The sequence below is a fragment of the Glandiceps talaboti genome, chromosome 7 (genome assembly GCF_964340395.1).
Source record: "Glandiceps talaboti chromosome 7, keGlaTala1.1, whole genome shotgun sequence".
NCBI lineage: Eukaryota > Metazoa > Hemichordata > Enteropneusta > Spengelidae > Glandiceps > Glandiceps talaboti.
Genome location: NC_135555.1, coordinates 14384815 through 14406245, shown reverse-complemented (window position 1 = coordinate 14406245; position 21431 = coordinate 14384815). Strand labels below are relative to the sequence as shown.

Here is a 21431-nt window from a genome sequence, read left to right as displayed (position 1 = left end):
TCACTCTGGGAAATAATACCAATTTCGTAAGCGTGGGGTTCTGAAGTCATTCCATGATTCCACTTTACCAAAATGTCGCATGAATACCATGAAACGCCAAATTGACTTTAAATCCCAGCAAGCAAAGCAGGACAAATGGTAAGAAACTGAATCTGACACAAGTTTCAATTTGGTATTTTTGGCAATGGTGGAAATCATGTGATGAAAAACCATAAACTTACTCTCCAGATGCAAAAAAAATATGAAAATGCCTTTATTTCCTTGGAACATGCTCCCCCTTAACAACACTGCGTTGATTCTAATGTAGTCTATCTGATGGGACGCTGTGCACGTGCATAAATGCCCAACGAACTGTTGGTCGTGCACTCACAATGACGTCTCTAGATTTGTACTAGACTAGAATATTCGTCGGATGCGCATCGTGTCGACTGCGATGCGTGTGGAACGCCCACAACGAATCTATTTGTCTCTAGACTTGAACCAGACAAGGCTAGATCTAGGCCCTAGCAAACAGACTTTAAAATGTCATGTATTTCTTACGATTGAGCTTATCCATAACATACGCAGGATTATGTATAGCTCTTATATTAGCAATGCACTTGTCAGGTATAATAAACATGCAAGTAAAAACTCAAGCTGTGAAATACCATAATTAGACAAACTTATTTTAGGGAGTTTTATATGATAAAGAAGAAAGACAATACTTATATCCGGAATCAATAATCATTAGACAAAAACATATTCTCTTGTAGTTTTTGGAGTCCCTGTCGATTGAAACTGCTGATGGATCGAATGATGACATGTCACCCTAGCTGACCTAAAGGCTGCAAAATTAAATATATAGATGTATGTGTGTGTATGTGTATGTGTATGTGTGTCTGTGTATGTGTGTCTGTGTATGTGTGCTATACTCACATAGTCGGGAGACAAGTTACACTTCTGAGCCACGTGATCAATGATAGTCTCTATGATCATTTGTCCTTGTGGTGTACCAAATCCTCTGAATGAAGTGCTAGACGGAATATTAGTTTTACACAATTTAATGGAGGCTTTGTAAACTGGAATCTTGTATGCGTTGTGAAGTTGTCCCATGATATGACCAGCAACCTGAAGGACACATAAATGAAAAGACAAATTCGAACTCTCTAATTATACCGTTTTCTTGCAAATTCCTTCGGAGATGGTAAATGGAACAATTTAAAGAATAATACGCTTTTAAAAAAATAGCTTTGAATTTCCAACGTCTTTGTAAGTTTATAAGTGGGAGCAAGATCGTTGAAACATTGTCTGCTAAGACATATTAGCTCTCCAATGGATGTAAGTTTCAATGTTTAAACAGTGATAATTCAAATCCAGTATGTGTCTATGGTAGAAATGAGAGGATGAATTTTAATTTTCATGTATACGCGAGTTTTAGTTTCACTGTCATTACAGTTGCATTAAGGTTATCTGCACTTGTTTGTGACCAAAGTCATGATATAGTATATACTAGTATAGTAAGCTAAGTGTGTTGTAATGCTTCCATTTCGCTCGATTCCATACACATAGCTTTGGTAATGAACTTCTACTTTAAAAACTCTACTATAAATAGGTAGGTGTACATAGATGCTCATTTTTGTTCAATGACTTTGACCATGTGACACGCTCACAAAGCTCGTACTATATGAAACTAGAGGCATATTTAAAATGACTTACGGTCTATCTGAATGATCCATCAAGATACACAACTTACAGTGTGTGAGCAGTCGGTGGTACTGCCTGCATTGGCAAAGATGTCTGCTTCAAGGACCTGCAGATTACCAGTTTTCGTGAATCCTGCTTTGTATTTTGCTATTGCTGGGTGACGGGTTCCAACAATGTGCATGTCTTCATCTCTTGATAGGACCAATCGCACGGGTTTCCATACTCTGAAACAACAAGTACCATTTCATGATAAATTGTTTCAAAATTTTTTCATGCTAAGATTTGCTGTAGAAATTAATATACCAGAGGTTATAAATATGGCTTTATTCAATCCACTAAAGCAATTTGTATGATCGTCCTTAAGCTGAATATATACGTTCTAAATAGTTAATTAATTCCTTGATGCTTTTTTATTTTTTCACTAATCATATAGTATATCTTTATACGTTTAATGAAAATTGCTATTGGATGTGATTGCCAGCAAAATGTTTTCACAAGAGGATATATAACCTGAATGATCGACCACACCTTGATAGAGAAGACCTTAGTCGTTCGTGTAATATCTGTGAGAATTTTGTTTTTGTTTAGAGTGGAATAAGCTGAGTTTACAACATTTTATTCATTATGTGAAAATGCTTAAATAAAACCACATTCCAGTGTAATGTCAATGTCGATGCATTTTTTATAACATTACAATTGTCTTCTGGCATTGTTAGAACAATTGAGTGTATAGTAGGGAATTCTTGAACATTTTTGATACGTATGCTAAATTACGTCATCGGATCGTTTATGAGCTATATCTTGATACCAAGTTTGAGTTCACTTAATCGCAAGTGGAGGTTAAGTATCCTTCAGTAGGTACAATAATGTGAGTACTTTTTGAATATGCAGTACAAACTACGCCTAAACACGTTTAAACTCAGCTTGTTTTCTTGTGCCCCTTTAATTAAAAAAATCAACATAATTATTGATTTCAGATAGAAAATTAAATATGTATCACTGCGTGTAATACAGAAACACACAAGTTGGAACAGTAGCCTACACGTACTTATTGGCTGCAACCGCACACGCTGCAACTATAGCACGTGTTCTGAATACTTTGCCGCCAAATCCTCCGCCAACACGACGAACTTTGCAGGTTACCTTGTGAGCAGGAACTCCCAGTGTGTCTGCTACAAGTTGCTGGAAACAATACAAGTGTGTTGTTAGAGAATGAGAAAACTTTAAATACAACATCGTAAACCGCTGTCCCCTTACGGTAATGTTAACGCACGTGTGTACTCTGGCTTTCGAGGCAATCTTGCTGGTTGGAAGCCCTTTTATAGGATAAAATGCCAGAGTGAGATTCTGGTCAATTGTAAATGTTGTTGGGTAAACTAGAGAGAGTCAAGCACCAAATGACAGTGCTGAGGATTGCTATGTGTAGACTTTAAAGCAAGCCAATGTTACCATTAAATTAGGAATAATTCGTGACTCCAAATTTTGCGGTTTGATGCATGATGCATGATAAATCATATGCTTGTCCACGTTGTGTCATTAGAGCAATCGGAATGCTTACTTGTGCGCCCATGAGATCCTGAGTCGAGGCTATGATTGTCAATTCATCCTTCTCTTGGGGCTTAGCAATACATGTTTGTGTTTCCATATAGAAATGGCTTTGTCCACCGATATGTACTTCACCTTCAATGACGTAATCAGACTGTTTCAATTCTTGTTCCACATTACCATTGTCAAGATGCATAAATGGTTGAATATAAGACCCATTGTTTATAGCCTCCTATAGAAGAAAATAAGGAGACTGACTTTTCCTTCATATAAGTTTAGACAACCAAGCTATCCAAGGTGATTGTTCATTTGAATTTAATTGAGCATCTCACGCACGAATGCAACATATTATCATGTACTAATAGTTGGGTACTTTCGTTAGATTTAGCACAATTTCAATGTTGACCTTTACATGTATTAACAATCGCTTATCAAGTTATTGACAGATATGTATAGATAGGTATAGCAGTTCTATGTGGATGGATAGATGGAAAATAAGTTAGGCACATACATGTATGCAGGTTGACAAAACCGAGACAGACAGACAGACAGACAGACAGACAGACAGACAGACAGACAGACAGACAGACAGACAGACAGACAGACAGACAGACAGACAGACAGACAGACAGACCCTACCTGGATGGTGAGTATAGGTTCCATTTCTTTGTACTCCACTTTCACCATCTTTGCTGCTTGACGGGCCAGAACAACATTTTCTGCGACTATTCCACCGATAGGTTGGCCAACATGTAACACCTTGAGTAATATTAACATTTCTGAATTACTAATACTGTAATAGGCACGCTCTTGTTTCAACATGCAATCTCTCCTTTTTTTTCTCCATTTCATTATTGACCTTTTGTAAAGATTTCCTTTCTCTCTGTGAAGAGGAATTCGATGTAAATTCCTTTACAGTTCATATTAATGTTTCCAAAAGTTTATTATAATTATACGACAACAGAGCTTCTTCATCAATTTATCATATTTTTGGTGATATAATTATTCAATTATTTAATTGCTGTCATCATTTTATCATTCTGTTGAAAATATTTTTTTTAATAGTGTATGTAATTATATGTCAGGTACAATTGATTAACTGCAAGATCAAAACAAAAATGTGTAATTTCAGTGGTACTCAGAGGTACAAAGTAAGCACAGCAGTTATACCTCATTGGACGCGAAAATCTCTTCATCTACCAAGCCACCATCTGCTACACTCCAATTATTGAGTCCTGGAATATCCTGTGCTCCAACGAATGCATGAACTCCTTTCATTTCCAGGGCTGCTTTAGCGTCAATATTACTGCAACAAAATTGTTCAAAATGCACAAACATTAACATTCTGTTACTACACACACATAAGACATGATACAATGCAAACATGTACACATACACGAGTACGCACACATACATATATTGGTTTGATTGATATACATATTCCGTATCTATCTATCCGTCCATCTATACAGGCATGCAGGAAGGCATACATACATACATACATACATACATACATACATACATACATACATACATACATACATACATACATGGTACTTACATACGTACATACGTACGTACATACATACGTACGTGCGTGCGTGCGTGCGTATGTGTGTGTGTGTGTGCGTATGTATGTATGTATGTATGTATGTATGTATGTATGTATGTATGTAAGTATGTATGTATGTATGTATGTATGCATGCATACCTGTCTGCCTGCCTGTTTAGTGCACGCACGCTCGATCGCACCACGCGCGCTCAAACACACGTATATATATATATATATATATATATATATATATATATATATATATATATATATATATATATATATATGTATGTATGTATGTATGTATGTATGTAAGTATGTATGTATGTATGTATGTATGCATGCATACCTGTCTGCCTGCCTGTTTAGTGCACGCACGCTCGATCGCACCACGCGCGCTCAAACACACGTATATATATATATATATATATATATATATATATATATATATATATATATATATATATATATATATATATATATATATATATATATATATATATATATATATATATATATATATAAAACTACTCGGTGAGTATCAATCTGCTAAGACAGTGCTCTATACCGCAGTGGCAGAGCGCAATAGTTTTGGTAGTACTGGAACTCTTTCTTGGTTGTAACTCGGAGTTTCACGCATTGTGCGATCATCAGACAACTGTACGTACACATATATACGCACGTGCGTGCGTGCGTGCGTGCGTGCAGGCAGACAGACAGACAGACAGACATCATATTCACTTTGTGATTAAATAATTAAAGCATAAATGAGGTAGCAAAAATCACACCAACATAATTGATCAGTGATACATGATCTGATATAGAAAAGCAAACATTCCAATATTGCTTGAATACTATTACTATCATACATTCCCCCAGTCCTGTATAATAACGACAACAATTTCGAGTTCCAAAATAGCAACAGCATACTCACATGATCTCGGCGTGGGCCTTAGTGCTTGTCACAAAAGCAAAGTGCAGTTCATCTATATAAATAAGATGAAAGGTGGTATACATGTAGTTAGATATCTCAGACAACTGTTGTGAAATGTAATAAATAACAAAAAATCGAATAAATATTGCAATCACAGAAAGAGATGAGATGTGATCTTCATTGCCTGAGTAAACACTACAACGAAATCATAACACCTAAAACAAAATGCTCTTTGGCGCGACAAAAATTGAACTAACATTGCAAGTACATTTTTATCGTCTGGCGCGACCAAAATCTAACCAACGTTCATTTTTCTTGTTTAATCATCTGGCGTGACATGCATATTAACCAACATTGCTACTCTTTCCTTTTTTTTTGCAAGGGCAACACTGAAGTATTAAACCTAATGTTGGCGCGTTAACGTTCATTCTCATATTTTCGAGATAGTCAATTGACTAAAATGTAACAATAGTACTTCTGCATTCTTGTCGTGCCAGACGACAACATGTAGAAATGTTAATTAGAGTTTTTTTTTTGTTGCGCCAGACAATAAGATTTAGCAATAACTCTGAGATATTTGTCTGGCCACTGCGTAAAATGTAGCTATGTTAGTAAGATGTCTGTCGAACCAGACGACGTTTTCTTTCACATTTAGTGATTTTCGTTATAATGTTATCGTTCCCTTATCATTTGATAATCAAATTTCAAATTGCAACATTATGTTTACTTGATTAAATACAGACGGAAGACTACAGCCCTACAAACTGCATAGACACAACGATCACTTAAAGTTCTGATAAATAAAATATCAGTTTGAGACATCTCACCATGTTCGAGCGCTATGTCATCACAGTAAACTGCTTCACCCGTGACCAATTGATAACCAGATTCATTCATAACAGCCCTTCCTATTGGGTCTGTGGCAGCTTGAGTATCAGGTACATCCTTTGGAAAAGAGATTAAAAAGACCCTTAATGTTATACAAAATGAATTCATATCTTTTTGAGTATTGGTATTCAAAAACTGTAACTTTTTTTACATATTAGTGGTACTATCTTTATTCTGTGTATGGCGTGTTTGTTCTGATATTGCAAAATACCAGCAGTCTAGTCGCTGTCAATTATTTCTCTACTCCTAGCAAACCACTAACGTGCCCATGTACAGTCAACCTCCATATATGTCTATCGATAGGGCACGCCACTCCGGAAAATAAAGACATTTCCATTAACTTTGGGTTCTGGAGAGTCTTTTCATGGTTTTACATAATTCACACACATTACACGCGATATCCGCTATGAAACATCAAGTCGAAGTTGTCCCGCATTTGAGTATCATTGCTGTGTGGGCCATATTGCCTCATGGGAGTCAGTACAAATGTTTATGCAATAGGTGAACAATGAATATTCATGAGTACTAAGTGTCTATTACCTTCAGTGATAAGGTCATGAATATTCATTGTTCAACCATTGCAGAAACATTTCTGCTGACTCCCAATGAGGCAATGTGGGACAAAGCGAAGTTCCCAGGGGACAACTTAACTTCAACTTGCTCTTTCTCCATCGTTGTAAAATCACAGCCTCTTTTACGGCACCGCACTGTCAAGAGTCGTTGTGTCTGCAGAAGAAAATGTGACCTGGGTTGCGAAAATGTGTCTCCTTGAAATCGTACGCGATTTACGTGATGTAAAACCATGAACTTACTATCCAGAACTCCAAGCTAATGAGAATGCCTTTATTTCATGGAGTGGCACTCCCCTTTAATTAAAGTAATAATTAAATCTTGCACACTATTACCAAAACACTGTACAAAAAGGTCATACTGTAGTTGTATATAAACTGATAGACAAATTATGATAATTGTCGGTTTATGGTTTGTCTTCTCCAACACATTAGTTTAATACTAAACATAACTGTAAATACAAAGACCTACCGGATAAAACTGTGTCCCTTCCATTGGACGCCTTCCTATCAACGAAGTTGCCGATAAATACTCGGTAGGAGGATACACGTTGTTATTGCCAGTATTAACCTAAAAGACAAGACGGATATATTAACTTTTTTCGTCAAAAGTACAAACATCTGAGTTAAAGACCTGCATGTCTGCAGAATTTGATTTCACTGATGGACAGTGAACAACAAGTTGAAGTGTCACATTGAAAATAGAAAACCCTTTTTGCGAAATTGGACAAATGGTTTCTGATGGACTACAGAAAGAGCATTGGTGCAATCAAAGAAACGTTGCAGCAAAATGTTTTGAGTATATATGCATATGCCACAAGGGGTGAATCTTGGTTGTGTCAAAGGTTAAATTGGACATCTTATTCCGGTGTACGCAAGGGTGCGTTCGATTATGCATCCCCGGGGAGCTTCAGACCAGGGTAACTGACGCTATTTGGGCATCTTGGGTCGTGTGAAAATCGAACGCATTTTACTGCATTTGGGGTACCTCTGGGAACCTATGATTAAATCCATGATTCACGATACATAATTTGGTCCGTCTTTCCAAAATACCGTCACTATATTTTAGACAATTTAAAGTGAAAAATTATTTACTCACTAAGTACGGAAAGAGATCCTCAAAATACTATAATTCTTTCGGAATTGATACAATGTCGGGACATCTTGGGTCAGGTCGGGTCAGGTCAATACCCAAACTACCCCAGCTCCACGAGGAGAGTCGACTTGGGGAAGGCCAAGCCTGACTTCATGTAGTAATCGAGAGGTAACTTTAAGTGCCTCGAGGCTCCCAGGGTTGTATAATCGAAAGTACCCCTGGACACCACGTCATCACGTGACTTATTGGTTCTTGTGACGTATAGGTTGTATGCAAGGACCAGCATGGTGAGAATATAAATTCGCACACGCGCATAAGACCGATGTGATACTTTAAAATTTAAATGCGTGAATAAAGATATTAAGTTAAATAATTTTATGATTGGAATGTACGTACGTAGCTTTTCTGCTGGGTGAGTACCTTCAAGTAGAATTTGAAGAAAAAACTTGGCAGTAAGGATTTTCTGTACTCTACCATCCCTCCATCAGGTGATAGTGAAAGGCGTGTGTTTAGCATCGACAAAACGTCTTCTAAAAAGGTGTTATCCCATTTTCTGAATTGGGTAATGATAACAAATGAGGCTATGTCATTTTATTATTGGTGATATCATTTCTACCAAGCAAAAGAATGCGTTCGTAACTTTTAATCATGCATAGCAAGGGTTGTATAGAAAGTGGGAACAAGAAGACATCCTGAATCGAACGTTAAAACTCAGTTTGTTTCTCCCTTTATAAGACTGTAATATTTGCTGACATTTGAAAAGGTATCATGATGGCTTTATGAGAAGTACACGCACAAGAGCAAAATGGTTCTCCTCCATCCTGCCCCCTCTCTCTGGTTCCCCTCCCTCCTGCCCCCCCCCCTCTCTCTCTCTCTCTCTCTCTCTCTCTCTCTCTCTCTCTCTCTCTCTCTCTCTCTCTCTCTCTCTCTCTCTCTCTCTCTCTCTCTCTCTCTCTCTCTCTCTCTCTCTCTCTCTCTCTCTCTCTCTCTCTCTCTCTCTCTCTCTCTCTCTCTCTCTCTCTCTCTCTCTCTCTCTCATCCATACTTACCTATCAGTCATTTTGTCTGAAATTTCAGTTGCTAGGATGACAGTAGGTCCTGTTCCTCCAAAGCTAAGACGCAATTCTTTGATAGAATTCGTACGATCCCAGAAGACAACCCTCATCCCAGCATTTACAATCGCAATGTCTTTATCACGACGATGCACTATATTTCTTACTTTGTAGCCACCGAAATATTCATTCTGTCACAGTTTGCAAGTGGATTATAAAGGAAAAGACTTGATTAATCTAACATAACATTAAAACAAATATTGCAAACATTCATAGGTTGCAGGACTGGTTTAATTTTCGTATAGGAATAACTTTCTGAAGAATGGCGTCTGACTAGACCACTGCTATAAATGAAACATTTATATGTTGTCGAGACGAATTTGTAGAATTGTGTCCATAAGTTATGTTTCAGTTATTCTATATACTATCAAACTCCAAATATAAACTCAACATAGACATGGCACGTGCTTGTTACAACTGTCGACATCGAAGCATTGACGAACGGAATCTGTTCCAAATAGGGAAAGTAAACAAATGAATTGGATTAAACACTTGGTACAGCATACTATATATACTGGAACAGCAGAACTTGCATTACATGTCATGGTTTGATAAGAAGTTGTATGGCCTCTTTACGTGTACATGAAATGCCAGGGGAACTTCAATTTTTTTTTTAACGTGAACTATTGTGTAAAAGTGGCCATACAACTGTTTTTATCAAATGATGGAATGTAATACTTGTCTCTGTACTCCCAGCATGCTGTGCAAAGTGTTATTACTCCGATTTGTTCGTTCTCCCTGTTTGTAACGAGTTCCACTCGTCAATGCTTGCCTGTCGATGATTGTACAAATCACCTACCTCCGTTGTAGCTGGAATACTCAGACTCACGAGCACCTCATCAGGTCGCAAACACGTCGTTCTGTATCCAGTAAAGAAGTTGTTATCCAGTTTAAGCACTCGAGAACCACCTAAATGAGGGGGGAAATATAATAAATGGTCCTCACTTTATTGTCCTGAAGCTGTCGCCCAACAGCGCTCCTAGTGGCCAACATACTCGATCTTTTTGTTTTTTTCTGATACCCCGCACTATAGTGTAATCCTTCTACATACTATCAAAGTACATAAAGGGTAATTTAAATAATAACGAAGCCGCGTTTAAAAGCGGTAGGTTTTCAATGCCAATCTAAATACATTGATGAAGGATTAGGATGTCTGTAGCATCCCTACCTTGGTGTGACATAGCGGTGACAGTGACGCCGCCTGCCATCAGTAAAGGAATCAGGTCGGATAGTGGACTGGCTGTCATTATATGACTACCAATACCCTACAAATGAAAGATTATTTGTTATTTGTTTTATCTAAATGCATCATTATATAAGGAAATTTGTTAAGACGATCAGATACATTGAGACGTATCTGTGTCTATAGTGATTCGAAGATCTTTATTTCATATCAAGCCATGTAATGCCTGGTTTCATTAAGAAAAATAACTATACTTTACTTTACTTTACTTTACTTGACTTATTTTACTATACTTTACTTTACTATACTTTACTTATTTTACTATACTTTACTTTTTTACTTATTTTACTATACTTTACTTTACTATACTATACTATACTATACTATACTATACTATACTATACTATACTATACTATACTATACTATACTATGCTATGCTATGCTATGCTATACTATACTATACTATACTATACTATACTATACTATACTATACTATACTATACTATACTATACTTCACTATATACGATACTATACTTTACTTTACTATACTATACTATACTATACTATACTATGCTATGCTATGCTATACTATACTATACTATACTATACTATACTATACTATACTATACTATACTATACTTCACTATATACGATACTATACTTTACTTTACTATACTATACTATACTATACTATACTATACTATACTATACTATACTATACTATACTATACTATACTATACTATACTATACTATACTATACTATACTATACTATACTATGCTATGCTATGCTATGCTATGCTATACTATACTATACTATACTATACTATACTATACTATACTATACTATACTTCACTATATACGATACTATACTTTACTTTACTTTACTTTACTTTACAATTCGTATTTGGTTTACATTTCCTCAGTTCTTAACCATTGTATACATACTTGTATATACAGACATGCGCAATAACCTTATAAACTAGATCGGAAGAGACTCACATAGATTAATAAATTTAAATGAAAATAAACTTACTGCAACGTTTTTTATTTGAATCCCACCAACTTCTTCTAACATTTCAACAATGGATTCAAATATTCGGCCTCTGTAAGCTAAAAAATAATCATTGTAAAGTTTTATTAGAAGACTTACGACCCCAACGTGAAAATAAAATCTGGTAAAAGTCATTACCATTAATAGTGCACACTTACTTTGTATGCTATCAGATTATTTATACCGTTCTACATACAGTACTCCAGCATAGACATTTACATATATATTGTGTGTGTGTGTGTGTGTGTGTGTGTGTGTGTGTGTGTGAGAGAGAGAGAGAGTGTGTGTGTGTGTGTGTGTGTGTGTGTGTGTGTGTGTGTGTGTGTGTGTGTGTGTGTGTGCATGATATGTAGTATACAAGATAGGATGATTTTTACACTTGGCCTTGAAATTCAACATGAATTAACATAATATCAGAGAGTTCACAGTTGTATTGATTAAAGATACTTATAGTAGTCAATTGAGACAAAATGAAATGCACAGATGTGTATAATAAACTATATGAGATGATCTGAGATTGCAGTATTAATAAAATGATTCACTTACCTGGTATCTCTTCCATTCTTTTCTTTAAAACTTGGTACATTCTGGACATTGAGACAGACGCACCAAATATGACAGCTTCCTCGGTAATCTCGATGTTCTTCAACTCTGGTACATAGGAAGCTGACACTAATGTCATGCGTTGTCCAGAATTTTGCCTTCTCATCTCGAAAACTGAAACAAATAAACAACCCAGATTTAAGGTCTGAAAGGCACACGTATGCCATATGATTGGTTTGTAAAGCTAAATGTAAAGAGCGCCGTCAACGGTCAAAGTGCAGATATTTTGACACAACCATTTCATCACGAGATAAACTGACCAAACAAAATTTATGCTAATCATGCTAATTTTTATGCATACATTCCGTTCAAAATACACATGCGAAAATGATATCAGACAGACACACTGGCAGACAACATAGCCACATATACACATGACTAATCAATGCAAAGTGAATTTTTAATTGAATCGCAAACGTGTATCGGATTCCTATATGTGGCACTTACGAAAGTTCAGTGAATGATTAAAAACTCAACGAACAAAGTTCACTTCACTTCCACATTCATGCAGCAAGATTTTACACTTTCTCATTATTTTCCAAATTAATTTTTCATGTAAAAGCATATCGTTTTACTTACTGATTTCAGCATTTCCAACTACCAGTTTAGCATTTGGTATTTCTGCCTTATATTTAAGCAATTCGGCAAGGGTGACGGGTCTTATCCAGGAAGCGGATTTTCCGATAAAACGAACTGTCTTTGAGCTGTACTGGTCATCGTCCAGCTGTAATTTCGGGAGAGATAAGGACAGGGTGGAGGTTAATATATAAATTCACAAGATTTTTAAAGTTTTTAAAGTGTGTACTTTTCTTTTTACATTTTAGTCTAAGATAATACTACCAGTTGTAAAGAAATCGACAACGGATATAGCCAACTATGTTTAACGACAATTTACAACTGCAACTGAAACATTTTTTAAAAAAATGTTTTGTTAGGTACAATAACCTACTCGCATATCGATCGTCACGGTACACTAAGAACGTATTGCATCACCTGTGGGTATAGTAAACGTTAGACTTTCTCACAGTCCTCGGAGCTTCGCATAAAATTAAAGCTAAACGAATTATTTTGTATATACCGATACCAGCTATATAAGTTATAACCGTACTTGAATATCCTTGTACTGTGCGCCCTCATCGACCATGATAGAGATAACCATTCGTTTTGGCATTCGTTGACGTGACTGCGACGTTCTGTGTTTTCGCGAAGCCCGGAGCGCTAGCGTCGCAGTCAAACGTCAACGAATGGTTATCTCTATCATGGTCGATGCACAGTACAAAGATATTCGAGTACGGTTATTTAGCTGGTATCGGTACATACAAAATAAGTCGTTTAGCTGAAATTTTAGTAAAGCGAAGCTCCGAGGACTGTGAGAGAGTGTAAGTAAACGTATGTTTTGTATCTCTATACACGATAACACAAATCAAATTGATTTTTGGGTCCGCACCAAAAATCAGCGCTCCCAACGGTGATCACTATGTACAGTGTCTAATTATGGTATTTTAACAATTTGCAGTAAAAATATTGTGTACTCCTGGGTAGCAAGCACTAGTATAGTTTTAACACAGTGACAAATTCAAAACCAAGCTTTCGAAGATTTGAACTTGCCGCTTCACTAATATTGATCACTAATTAACAGATATAATGTCCTTTTATAAGTTTTTAGTGAATATATCTTTCAATTATTTGATGAAAAAAATGTCTCGTTGTATCTAGCGCAGGTTTGAATTTATATGATTACCTGTAGTTCTGGTGGAAAGATAGGTTCCTGAGAAGGGTCATAAGGAGCAAAATCACTTGGTTTATAGAATCCACTCTTTATCTTGAAGAAGAAGAAAAGGAAAATAACGTGACAATTCCGGTGAGCGAGAAAACGCATTAACGTTGTGTAATAGCGAACTTGCAATCCAGACTGAGCATGCTCAGATACAAAGGACTATGGGATATCTGTGGTTATCGTAATACCTTATCTGGAGCTACCAATGAAATAAACCTCCCACACTGGTCTAGCTAAATATGAATTGATCATTCGTGGTTATAAACAATTTAACAACACTGTTTACAATACTAATTGATTATTATTTATTATCACATTTCCCATGATGCAACATTCATTATGGCGGGTTTGCAAGTTCCCTATTGTGGCCAGGCTGAGTAACCGAACCGAGGGAGTTAAGAAATATTGCAGTGACAAGTAGAATATTGTGTCCTTTCAAGCTTAAGCTCAGTTCGTTTGGTCTTGCTGTTGTATCGTTATATGCATCGTTATATACCGCGGTTGTGTCAGCATAGTTGTAAGATCAAGCAAAATGTTAGTTTTTAAGGTACGTGCCCTCACACATCGGTCAACTATACTTTCAAAGTTAGAGCAGGCCGGTGATTGCGGAGTGACAGGACGTATCTTACTCTCTGGCGAAGTGTTTGACCCTAGTGACATTATCCAATAGCGTGTAGAACATCAGACACGTATCAGACAACCAAACTTAAGGTTCTGAGGTTACGCGTAATGTATACTTACGTCTTTATCGTCTGCAACTGTCTTACCACAGAGGGCCGGGTTTCCACAGCAACCATCCTTAAAACGAAATTATTTTTTTAGAAAATGATTTGATTATATCTCGAGGAAAATCTTGCAGGTGCGAGATATCTATATACATGTCATTTTAAATATCGAAACTCCTTATCCCTGATATATTATTATGAAAATGTTACATGATGTCACGTGGAAGCATAGAACTTCTACAATAAATATTTTTGTCCTTTGCATTTCACCTGAGCGAATGTTTTGAATCCTTCTAGTATCGGTCGATATCCTGTACATCTACACAAGTTGTCCTTGATGGCGCTCTCTATGTCCTTGGTAAACGGTTCAGGATTACTCCGTAATAACGCATACATCGACATCACCATGCCCGGCGTACAGAAACCACATTGCATCCCATGAGTCTTTGCAAGGCGTTCCTGTTTAAATAAATAATCTTCATTAAACTGGTGTATGTTTTTGGAGTACAAAACCAGGCTTATCAAAACCCAGTAACTTAGGAAACAATTTTAGTTTAGCTTTATATGGACTGCGGCAATAGATCAAGGTACAATTTGACGGGTTTTCTTTTCGAATTATCTGTCGTGAATCTTCTAAACCATAATTCCAGACAACACACAATAGTATTCAGATTGGGATTCTTAATACCAATCTGAATACTGGCCATGGTACTCGAATACTCATGTGATCAGATTAAAATTGCATTTCTGCTCAATAACTGTAAAGAGATTAATTATGTTCCAGTAAAGGAGTGAGTGTTTCAATCATTTCTGGAAAAAATTCAGATCCCTCAGTTTGTCTTGTTACGTCTCGCTGGGTAATTTCGATAACCGTTCGCAGCCAACCTTTTTTCTATATTGTTTATGGTGTTCTCCGCAAACGGTCACTGATCAATCTCACAGTGGGGCGAGAAAAATGACATACCTCTGTAGATTAAACAGAAGACTCGTCGAATATACTTAATATTCTTAGTGTATAGCTGCTAGACCGTCGGGGCTTTCTTTTGATATTACGCGACTGAAGATGGCGCTCATCGAGGGGGGTTTTATGCTGGGGTCGTGTGCTGAGTACTTCGGTTTTTTTCGGCAACCTTCGGAGCACAGATCCGAGATCTTATTTCAAGGATAAGTTATTTTACCTGAACTGGATGAAGTCTAGTTCGTGAAGAGCCAATTCCTTCAACTGTAGTGACAGCCATTCCATGTACAGCACAGACAGGTGTAAAACATGAATTTATGGCCATGTGTCTTTAGATAATAGGAAAATTGCCATTGTATTTAATTGATAAAGATGTTATTCTAATATATATTGGGTGATACATTGTATATGTCGACGTCTGCCTGCAAATATTTCAAATTCCTCTTATTAAGATCCGTTTCCACTATTGTAAAAATGGGTATAAAATTCCTTTTTATCTATATTTGTTTTATCTCTACATCATCAACGAGCTAATGTCCTGGGCAAACAAAAACATTGAAAACATTAAATATAATAAAATACTGATATTTGTATGCACGTAATGACCAAAAGATTTTGTTTGCATATCACTGACGGGATCATCATGTCCTAAACACTTTTTAATCTAAACACCCCTAAGAACATTCCCACCAAATTCCACACCGATCTGCCAAGTACTTTTGGAGTTTAAGTTTTTTGACCAAAACACATTTTTTGATCATTTTGATTTGAACAATTTCCCAACTAGACACCCAAGGTAATATCCAACAAATATCATGGCAATCGGTCCATTCAAATTTATCCAATCCTGATTTGTTTGTTTGTTTGTTTCGTAACAGATACCAAATCTACGAATAACACTGTGAAACAGCATTGGCCAATCATTATATCTAATCACTGGAAAAAGATCAACTTGAAAAGGATACACAATCTTCTTTTGTTGAAGGTCATATCTTGATAACATCACAGTACATGCTCCACATCCCCCTTCACCACAGCCGAGTTTACTGCCTGTTAAATGTACTGAATTGGGTTCAAATCAAGGAAAACTCGGCATTATGGAAATCTGGAAAATCTGTACTTATATGCGTCGTACTAGTAGCGCCAACAACGCTGGGTGCAATTTTGTCATATGTACAGCTCAGACCACAATTTTCTATAGTCTGAGCATACATGTTACGTAGTAAGGCAGGGTAGAGTGATTTAGATTATGTTTAGAATTGAAAAGTTTAGTCCAGTTTTTAAACAATTTCCTACCTCAGCACTTTCTCCAGGTGTCACTAGTTCAGCGGGTTGTAATTTTACGTTAAAGATAAAAAAAAAAAGATAGTGAGACAAGATATGTGAAGGGTGCAGCATTACTTAAATTGATTATGGAAATCAAAAAATGATTCCTACGGTTCCTAAGTTATCATTAAAATTGTGACAATGAAGTCGCCATTTTCCTCTGACAGAGCCTCTGTCTAGTATCTGAGGAATCTATAACATTGTATTTGACTGTTTACTTTAAACACAGTAAGAAGACTTGTTTGTGCTTTACATAGTATAGTATAGTATAGTATAGTATAGTATAGTATAGTATAGTATAGTATAGTATAGTATAGTATAGTATAGTATAGTATAGTATAGTATAGTATAGTATAGTATAGTATAGTATAGTATAGTATAGTATAGTATAGTATAGTATAGTTGTTTATTATAGTGACATGAGGTTTACCTGAAAAGTTTACATTGACAAAAAAAGAACAATAAAAAATAACACCTCCCAGCCCAACGAGTGGACTTATAAGTCACCTCAACAGTAATTTACAGAACAAAAGGTAGTCAAACAGCTAAGCACAGAAATTCAAATAACAAGTCAACTTAACCTGTATAAACAGTTTTTGCGTTTAAGAAATGCCGCTTCAATAAATTTGGTGGTAGCTTTCACATTATCCTGAAGTAATAGCTTAAACTTATCAGGAATAGGAAGAACATTGAAGGTCGCCACGTGAATGAAATCAAAATACAAAGCTCGAAGATCTGAATAAAATTTACAGTGAAAGAGGAAATGAATTTCATCTTCTACAGTATCTGTATCATCACAAAGCTCACACACTCTCCTGTCAACCGGTTCATGACGAAACCTACCAGTTTCGATACGGAGAGGCAATACATCGGAGCGAAATCGTGCCATTAATGAACGTTCACTCCGTGACACATTTAACAACACATATTTTTCAGTTTTATACTATCTTTTAAACTGTTGGTACGTACGCAGTTTTGATTTCTGTCTCATTTTCTCACACCATTCTGATTGGAAGTTTGACATTAATTGACCCATAACAACCTCGGAATTAACATACAATTAACTGTCAAAATCGAGATTAAATGTTTCAAAAATATTACATAACTCAGATGACCAATTCTGTCTGTTTAAGGTATAATCCCAACAGAAGATTATTTTTGTTAATCTATTCTCGTCCATAGAAAGTAATCTATTCCACAATTTAATCATATTTAGATGTCTACGAGTCAGCCCGTGTGACCCGTAATAGCATGTATTGGTGTGAACCTATGAACCCCAAGAAAAAATCTTAGTGCTCTGTTCTGAACTGAATCACAATTTTCATGTTTTCCATAACCCCATACCGAAGAACAGTAATCAAGAATTGGAATAACACAAGCTTCAAACAATACCACCCTAGTATTAAGTAACGCGCTGTACAGCTTCGCAACAACTGATTGTAAGCTTATTCCCCTGTAATTCAAGGGAAGGCGAGGATCATCGGTAGCATTTTTGGGCAGGGGAACGATAATTGCCTTCCTCCAAACAGAAGGAATCCTACCAGAGTAAACCCTATCAAAGGATACACTTTATACGCAAATAAGACAGCAATGTCGTAACAGGGTCAATGTCCTGTTCTTTGACCTGTGGAATTTAAGAAAGAAGACAATATGTTAATGGCGGATACAAAAAAGTTGTAAAACTATTTGTCTGACAGTAGACTTGCTCAAGACTCTGGGCTCTTTTCACTCCTTATTTGATTGACAAAAAAGTGTACATGTTCTATGTGTGAATAAACCCTGCATGAAGTAGAGTCTATGCACGAATTTATCTATAGTGTACAAAGACTTAGACTGTAAGATACGTCGTGACTCACGGCGTACCTTACAGACTAACAAAAACTGTGTGCATTTACTAAATAACGGAGTACTCGTCACCGGCGCCTGTCAGCAGCATAACGTGCTCGTGACAGGTTCGGGATTTTTACGGAATCAATTTGATGTGTATTGAAAAACACGCTCTCGTTACCTTTGAAAATGATTCCCTTCGTACCCTGACCTTGCTCAACTGTCATTATTTTATATCAGCTACAACCAATTGCAAGTATCATATCATTGCCTTGAGACATATCCCAATTCAATTATTGCTATGTACTTTCAATGATTTACATAAGACTAACTATTCACTGTAACATGTCTATGTACCAACCTATCTCTGAAATAACTCTTAATAACAAGTGGTATCCTGGTGTTTTGAAAACATCAAGTCAAGTTTTATGGCTGAAATACAATCAAATTAGTCTGACCAGGTAAACAGCGCCTCTCACGCACTAGCCTGTCCAGGGCCGTACCAACCAGTGTCTGTCTCTCTGCATACTTAAAGCTATGTTGTTTTGATAAAAACGTTTTCATGCCTTTTACGATTTCTCGTAAAGTAGTTATTAATTACAAACAAATTCGTCTTCTGAGCATATTCCTATATTGACGGTTAGCCATCTACAAATTTAAAGTTGTTGTCTGCTTGCACACAAATATTTACCTTTTTGCCGTTAACGAAAAATATAAGTTCATCTCCATTGCTATCATCGTCACCTAAAGACGAAGTCATTGTCGCCATAGCTGATGTCCCGAACGTCTCAACAGTTGCTTTTAACACGGTCTCTCTGTCACCGTCCAGCAAAAACTAAACGTCTGGCAGACAATGCGAGAGATTTATAATTACATAACGTATGTTGACTATAGTACCTCAAGGCTCAATCACCAGTTCCCGTCATGTCATCGGGATGGACAGTACAAGTAGCCAATGAGAGGATCGATGATGTCATCTTTTCAGTCAACTGGTCAGAGGTTACGCGCGTTTGTTCTTATATCCATTACTCCACGCCTAACTTCCTGTCTACATGGTCGAGCACTTCAACATGATCACCAAGACTTTGGAATAGTCTGACATCACAGTCGCCTGTGGGCTGATATTCTATTTAGCGATGGTCATTAATAGAAAAATGTTGAATTCTTCATCGTATTGATTCTGATTCTGATACGAATATTCAAAAAAAAATACTGTCGCGGATCGGATGACTGAACACAACTTTCCGATATTCATAACTTTTCACTGTAGTGATAGAGTGTATTATTGACCTTTGACCAGTTAGATAACATTTCTGTCTTATGTGGATGGGGGCGCTGTGCAAGACGGACTGTTTGAGTGTTTGACATGTGTAAGGTGTGAGTGTGGGCTTTTGTCCAGTACGTGAATAAAGACAATACAGATTTGTAAGCGATACCCTGGGACTGTGTTGACTGGATTATTGATCTCTAACACTGGTGGCAGCGGTGAAGAAGCAACCAGACATCATTTTAATAGAGTGGAGGACCTGATCTTTTTGAAACTGTGAGTACTATTGAGTCGACTTGCTGGAAAAACAAGATGGCGTCCTCTGTAACCACATGGGATGGAAGTGACAACACAAAAGTCGAGAGTCATATCAACCAAGTCAAATCATTTTTCATTGCTAAAGATATCGAAGAGGACGCAAAGAAGGTAGCCTTTCTCCATTTATCTCTGAAGGGACCAGCTAAAGATTATTTTAATGATCTACAGTCAGCCCAAATTGACACTTTTGAGCATGCTTGCAAGGCCTTGACAGACCGTTTCAAAAAATCCAAAACACCACTTCAGTATCAACGTGAGCTGGCAGAACGCAAACAGAGAATGGGAGAAACAGTCCATGAGCTGAAATTTGCCATTGTTACACTAGTATCACGTGCCTACCCAAGTGTCACAGATTCTGCTGCTGTTCAGGCATTAGCTGTAGCACATTTCCGTACAGCCTTACATGTTGATATTGGTACTAAGTTAGGCTGGGTCACAAGTGAAGAGGCAACTTTAGAGGATCTAGCAAAGAAAGCTGCTCAGATAGAGAAGGACGTCACAGTCAGAGTTCTCACAACAGTTGACGATGACAACAACAATGAGGTGAAAGGTAATTCTGCTATCCATGAAGTTACAAAAAAGTTAGAAGAACTGACAAAGGGACAACAACAGTTAGCCAGCACAGTTGCAACCATTCAAACTGAAGTATCTGGCAGAGCCACAGGTCGTGGTCGGGGAAGAGGTGAAGTAAGATCATGTTTTATCTGCAATCGACGAGGTCACATTGCCCGCAACTGTACACGTGGTACCAACCGACAACCCAGATTTTCAGGCAATGAATTTCGAGGGCAGTGCTACCGTTGTCAACAGTTAGGCCACCGTGCAGCCGAGTGTACAGCACGGAGTCCTGTTTCTACCTTACAGGGAAACTTCTAGTGGCTGGGGGAGATGGTCAGTCTTCTCCAACAAAGCCTACTCTGACCAAACCTATTGTATCTGTTGCTGGACTGGGGGAACCACTGCCTAATGGTATTGAAATAGAAGGACAAATTGGGGGAAAGAAGTGTACCTG

General features: G+C 37.0%; 1 protein-coding gene across 1 annotated transcript in view; it reads right to left on the bottom strand.

Moving 5' to 3' along the window:
* The window catches only part of LOC144437983 (xanthine dehydrogenase/oxidase-like), a 26641-nt gene extending 7038 nt beyond the window's left edge, over positions 1-19603 (bottom strand). The window contains exons 1-23 of the mRNA XM_078127016.1: positions 19526-19603; positions 18574-18631; positions 16647-16743; positions 15902-16010; positions 14994-15182; positions 14740-14796; positions 13963-14043; positions 12801-12945; positions 12165-12335; positions 11601-11677; positions 10548-10644; positions 10179-10288; positions 9317-9510; positions 8664-8820; positions 7644-7742; positions 6542-6659; positions 5715-5766; positions 4399-4534; positions 3868-3987; positions 3242-3460; positions 2732-2865; positions 1733-1907; positions 916-1107 (exon numbers count right to left, since the gene is read on the bottom strand). Of these exons, the coding sequence (XP_077983142.1) occupies positions 916-1107; positions 1733-1907; positions 2732-2865; positions 3242-3460; positions 3868-3987; positions 4399-4534; positions 5715-5766; positions 6542-6659; positions 7644-7742; positions 8664-8820; positions 9317-9510; positions 10179-10288; positions 10548-10644; positions 11601-11677; positions 12165-12335; positions 12801-12945; positions 13963-14043; positions 14740-14796; positions 14994-15182; positions 15902-16010; positions 16647-16743; positions 18574-18631; positions 19526-19603 (2865 nt within the window). The remainder of the gene's footprint in view (positions 1-915; positions 1108-1732; positions 1908-2731; positions 2866-3241; positions 3461-3867; positions 3988-4398; positions 4535-5714; positions 5767-6541; positions 6660-7643; positions 7743-8663; positions 8821-9316; positions 9511-10178; positions 10289-10547; positions 10645-11600; positions 11678-12164; positions 12336-12800; positions 12946-13962; positions 14044-14739; positions 14797-14993; positions 15183-15901; positions 16011-16646; positions 16744-18573; positions 18632-19525) is intronic.
* Between the last annotated feature and the right edge of the window lie 1828 nt (positions 19604-21431).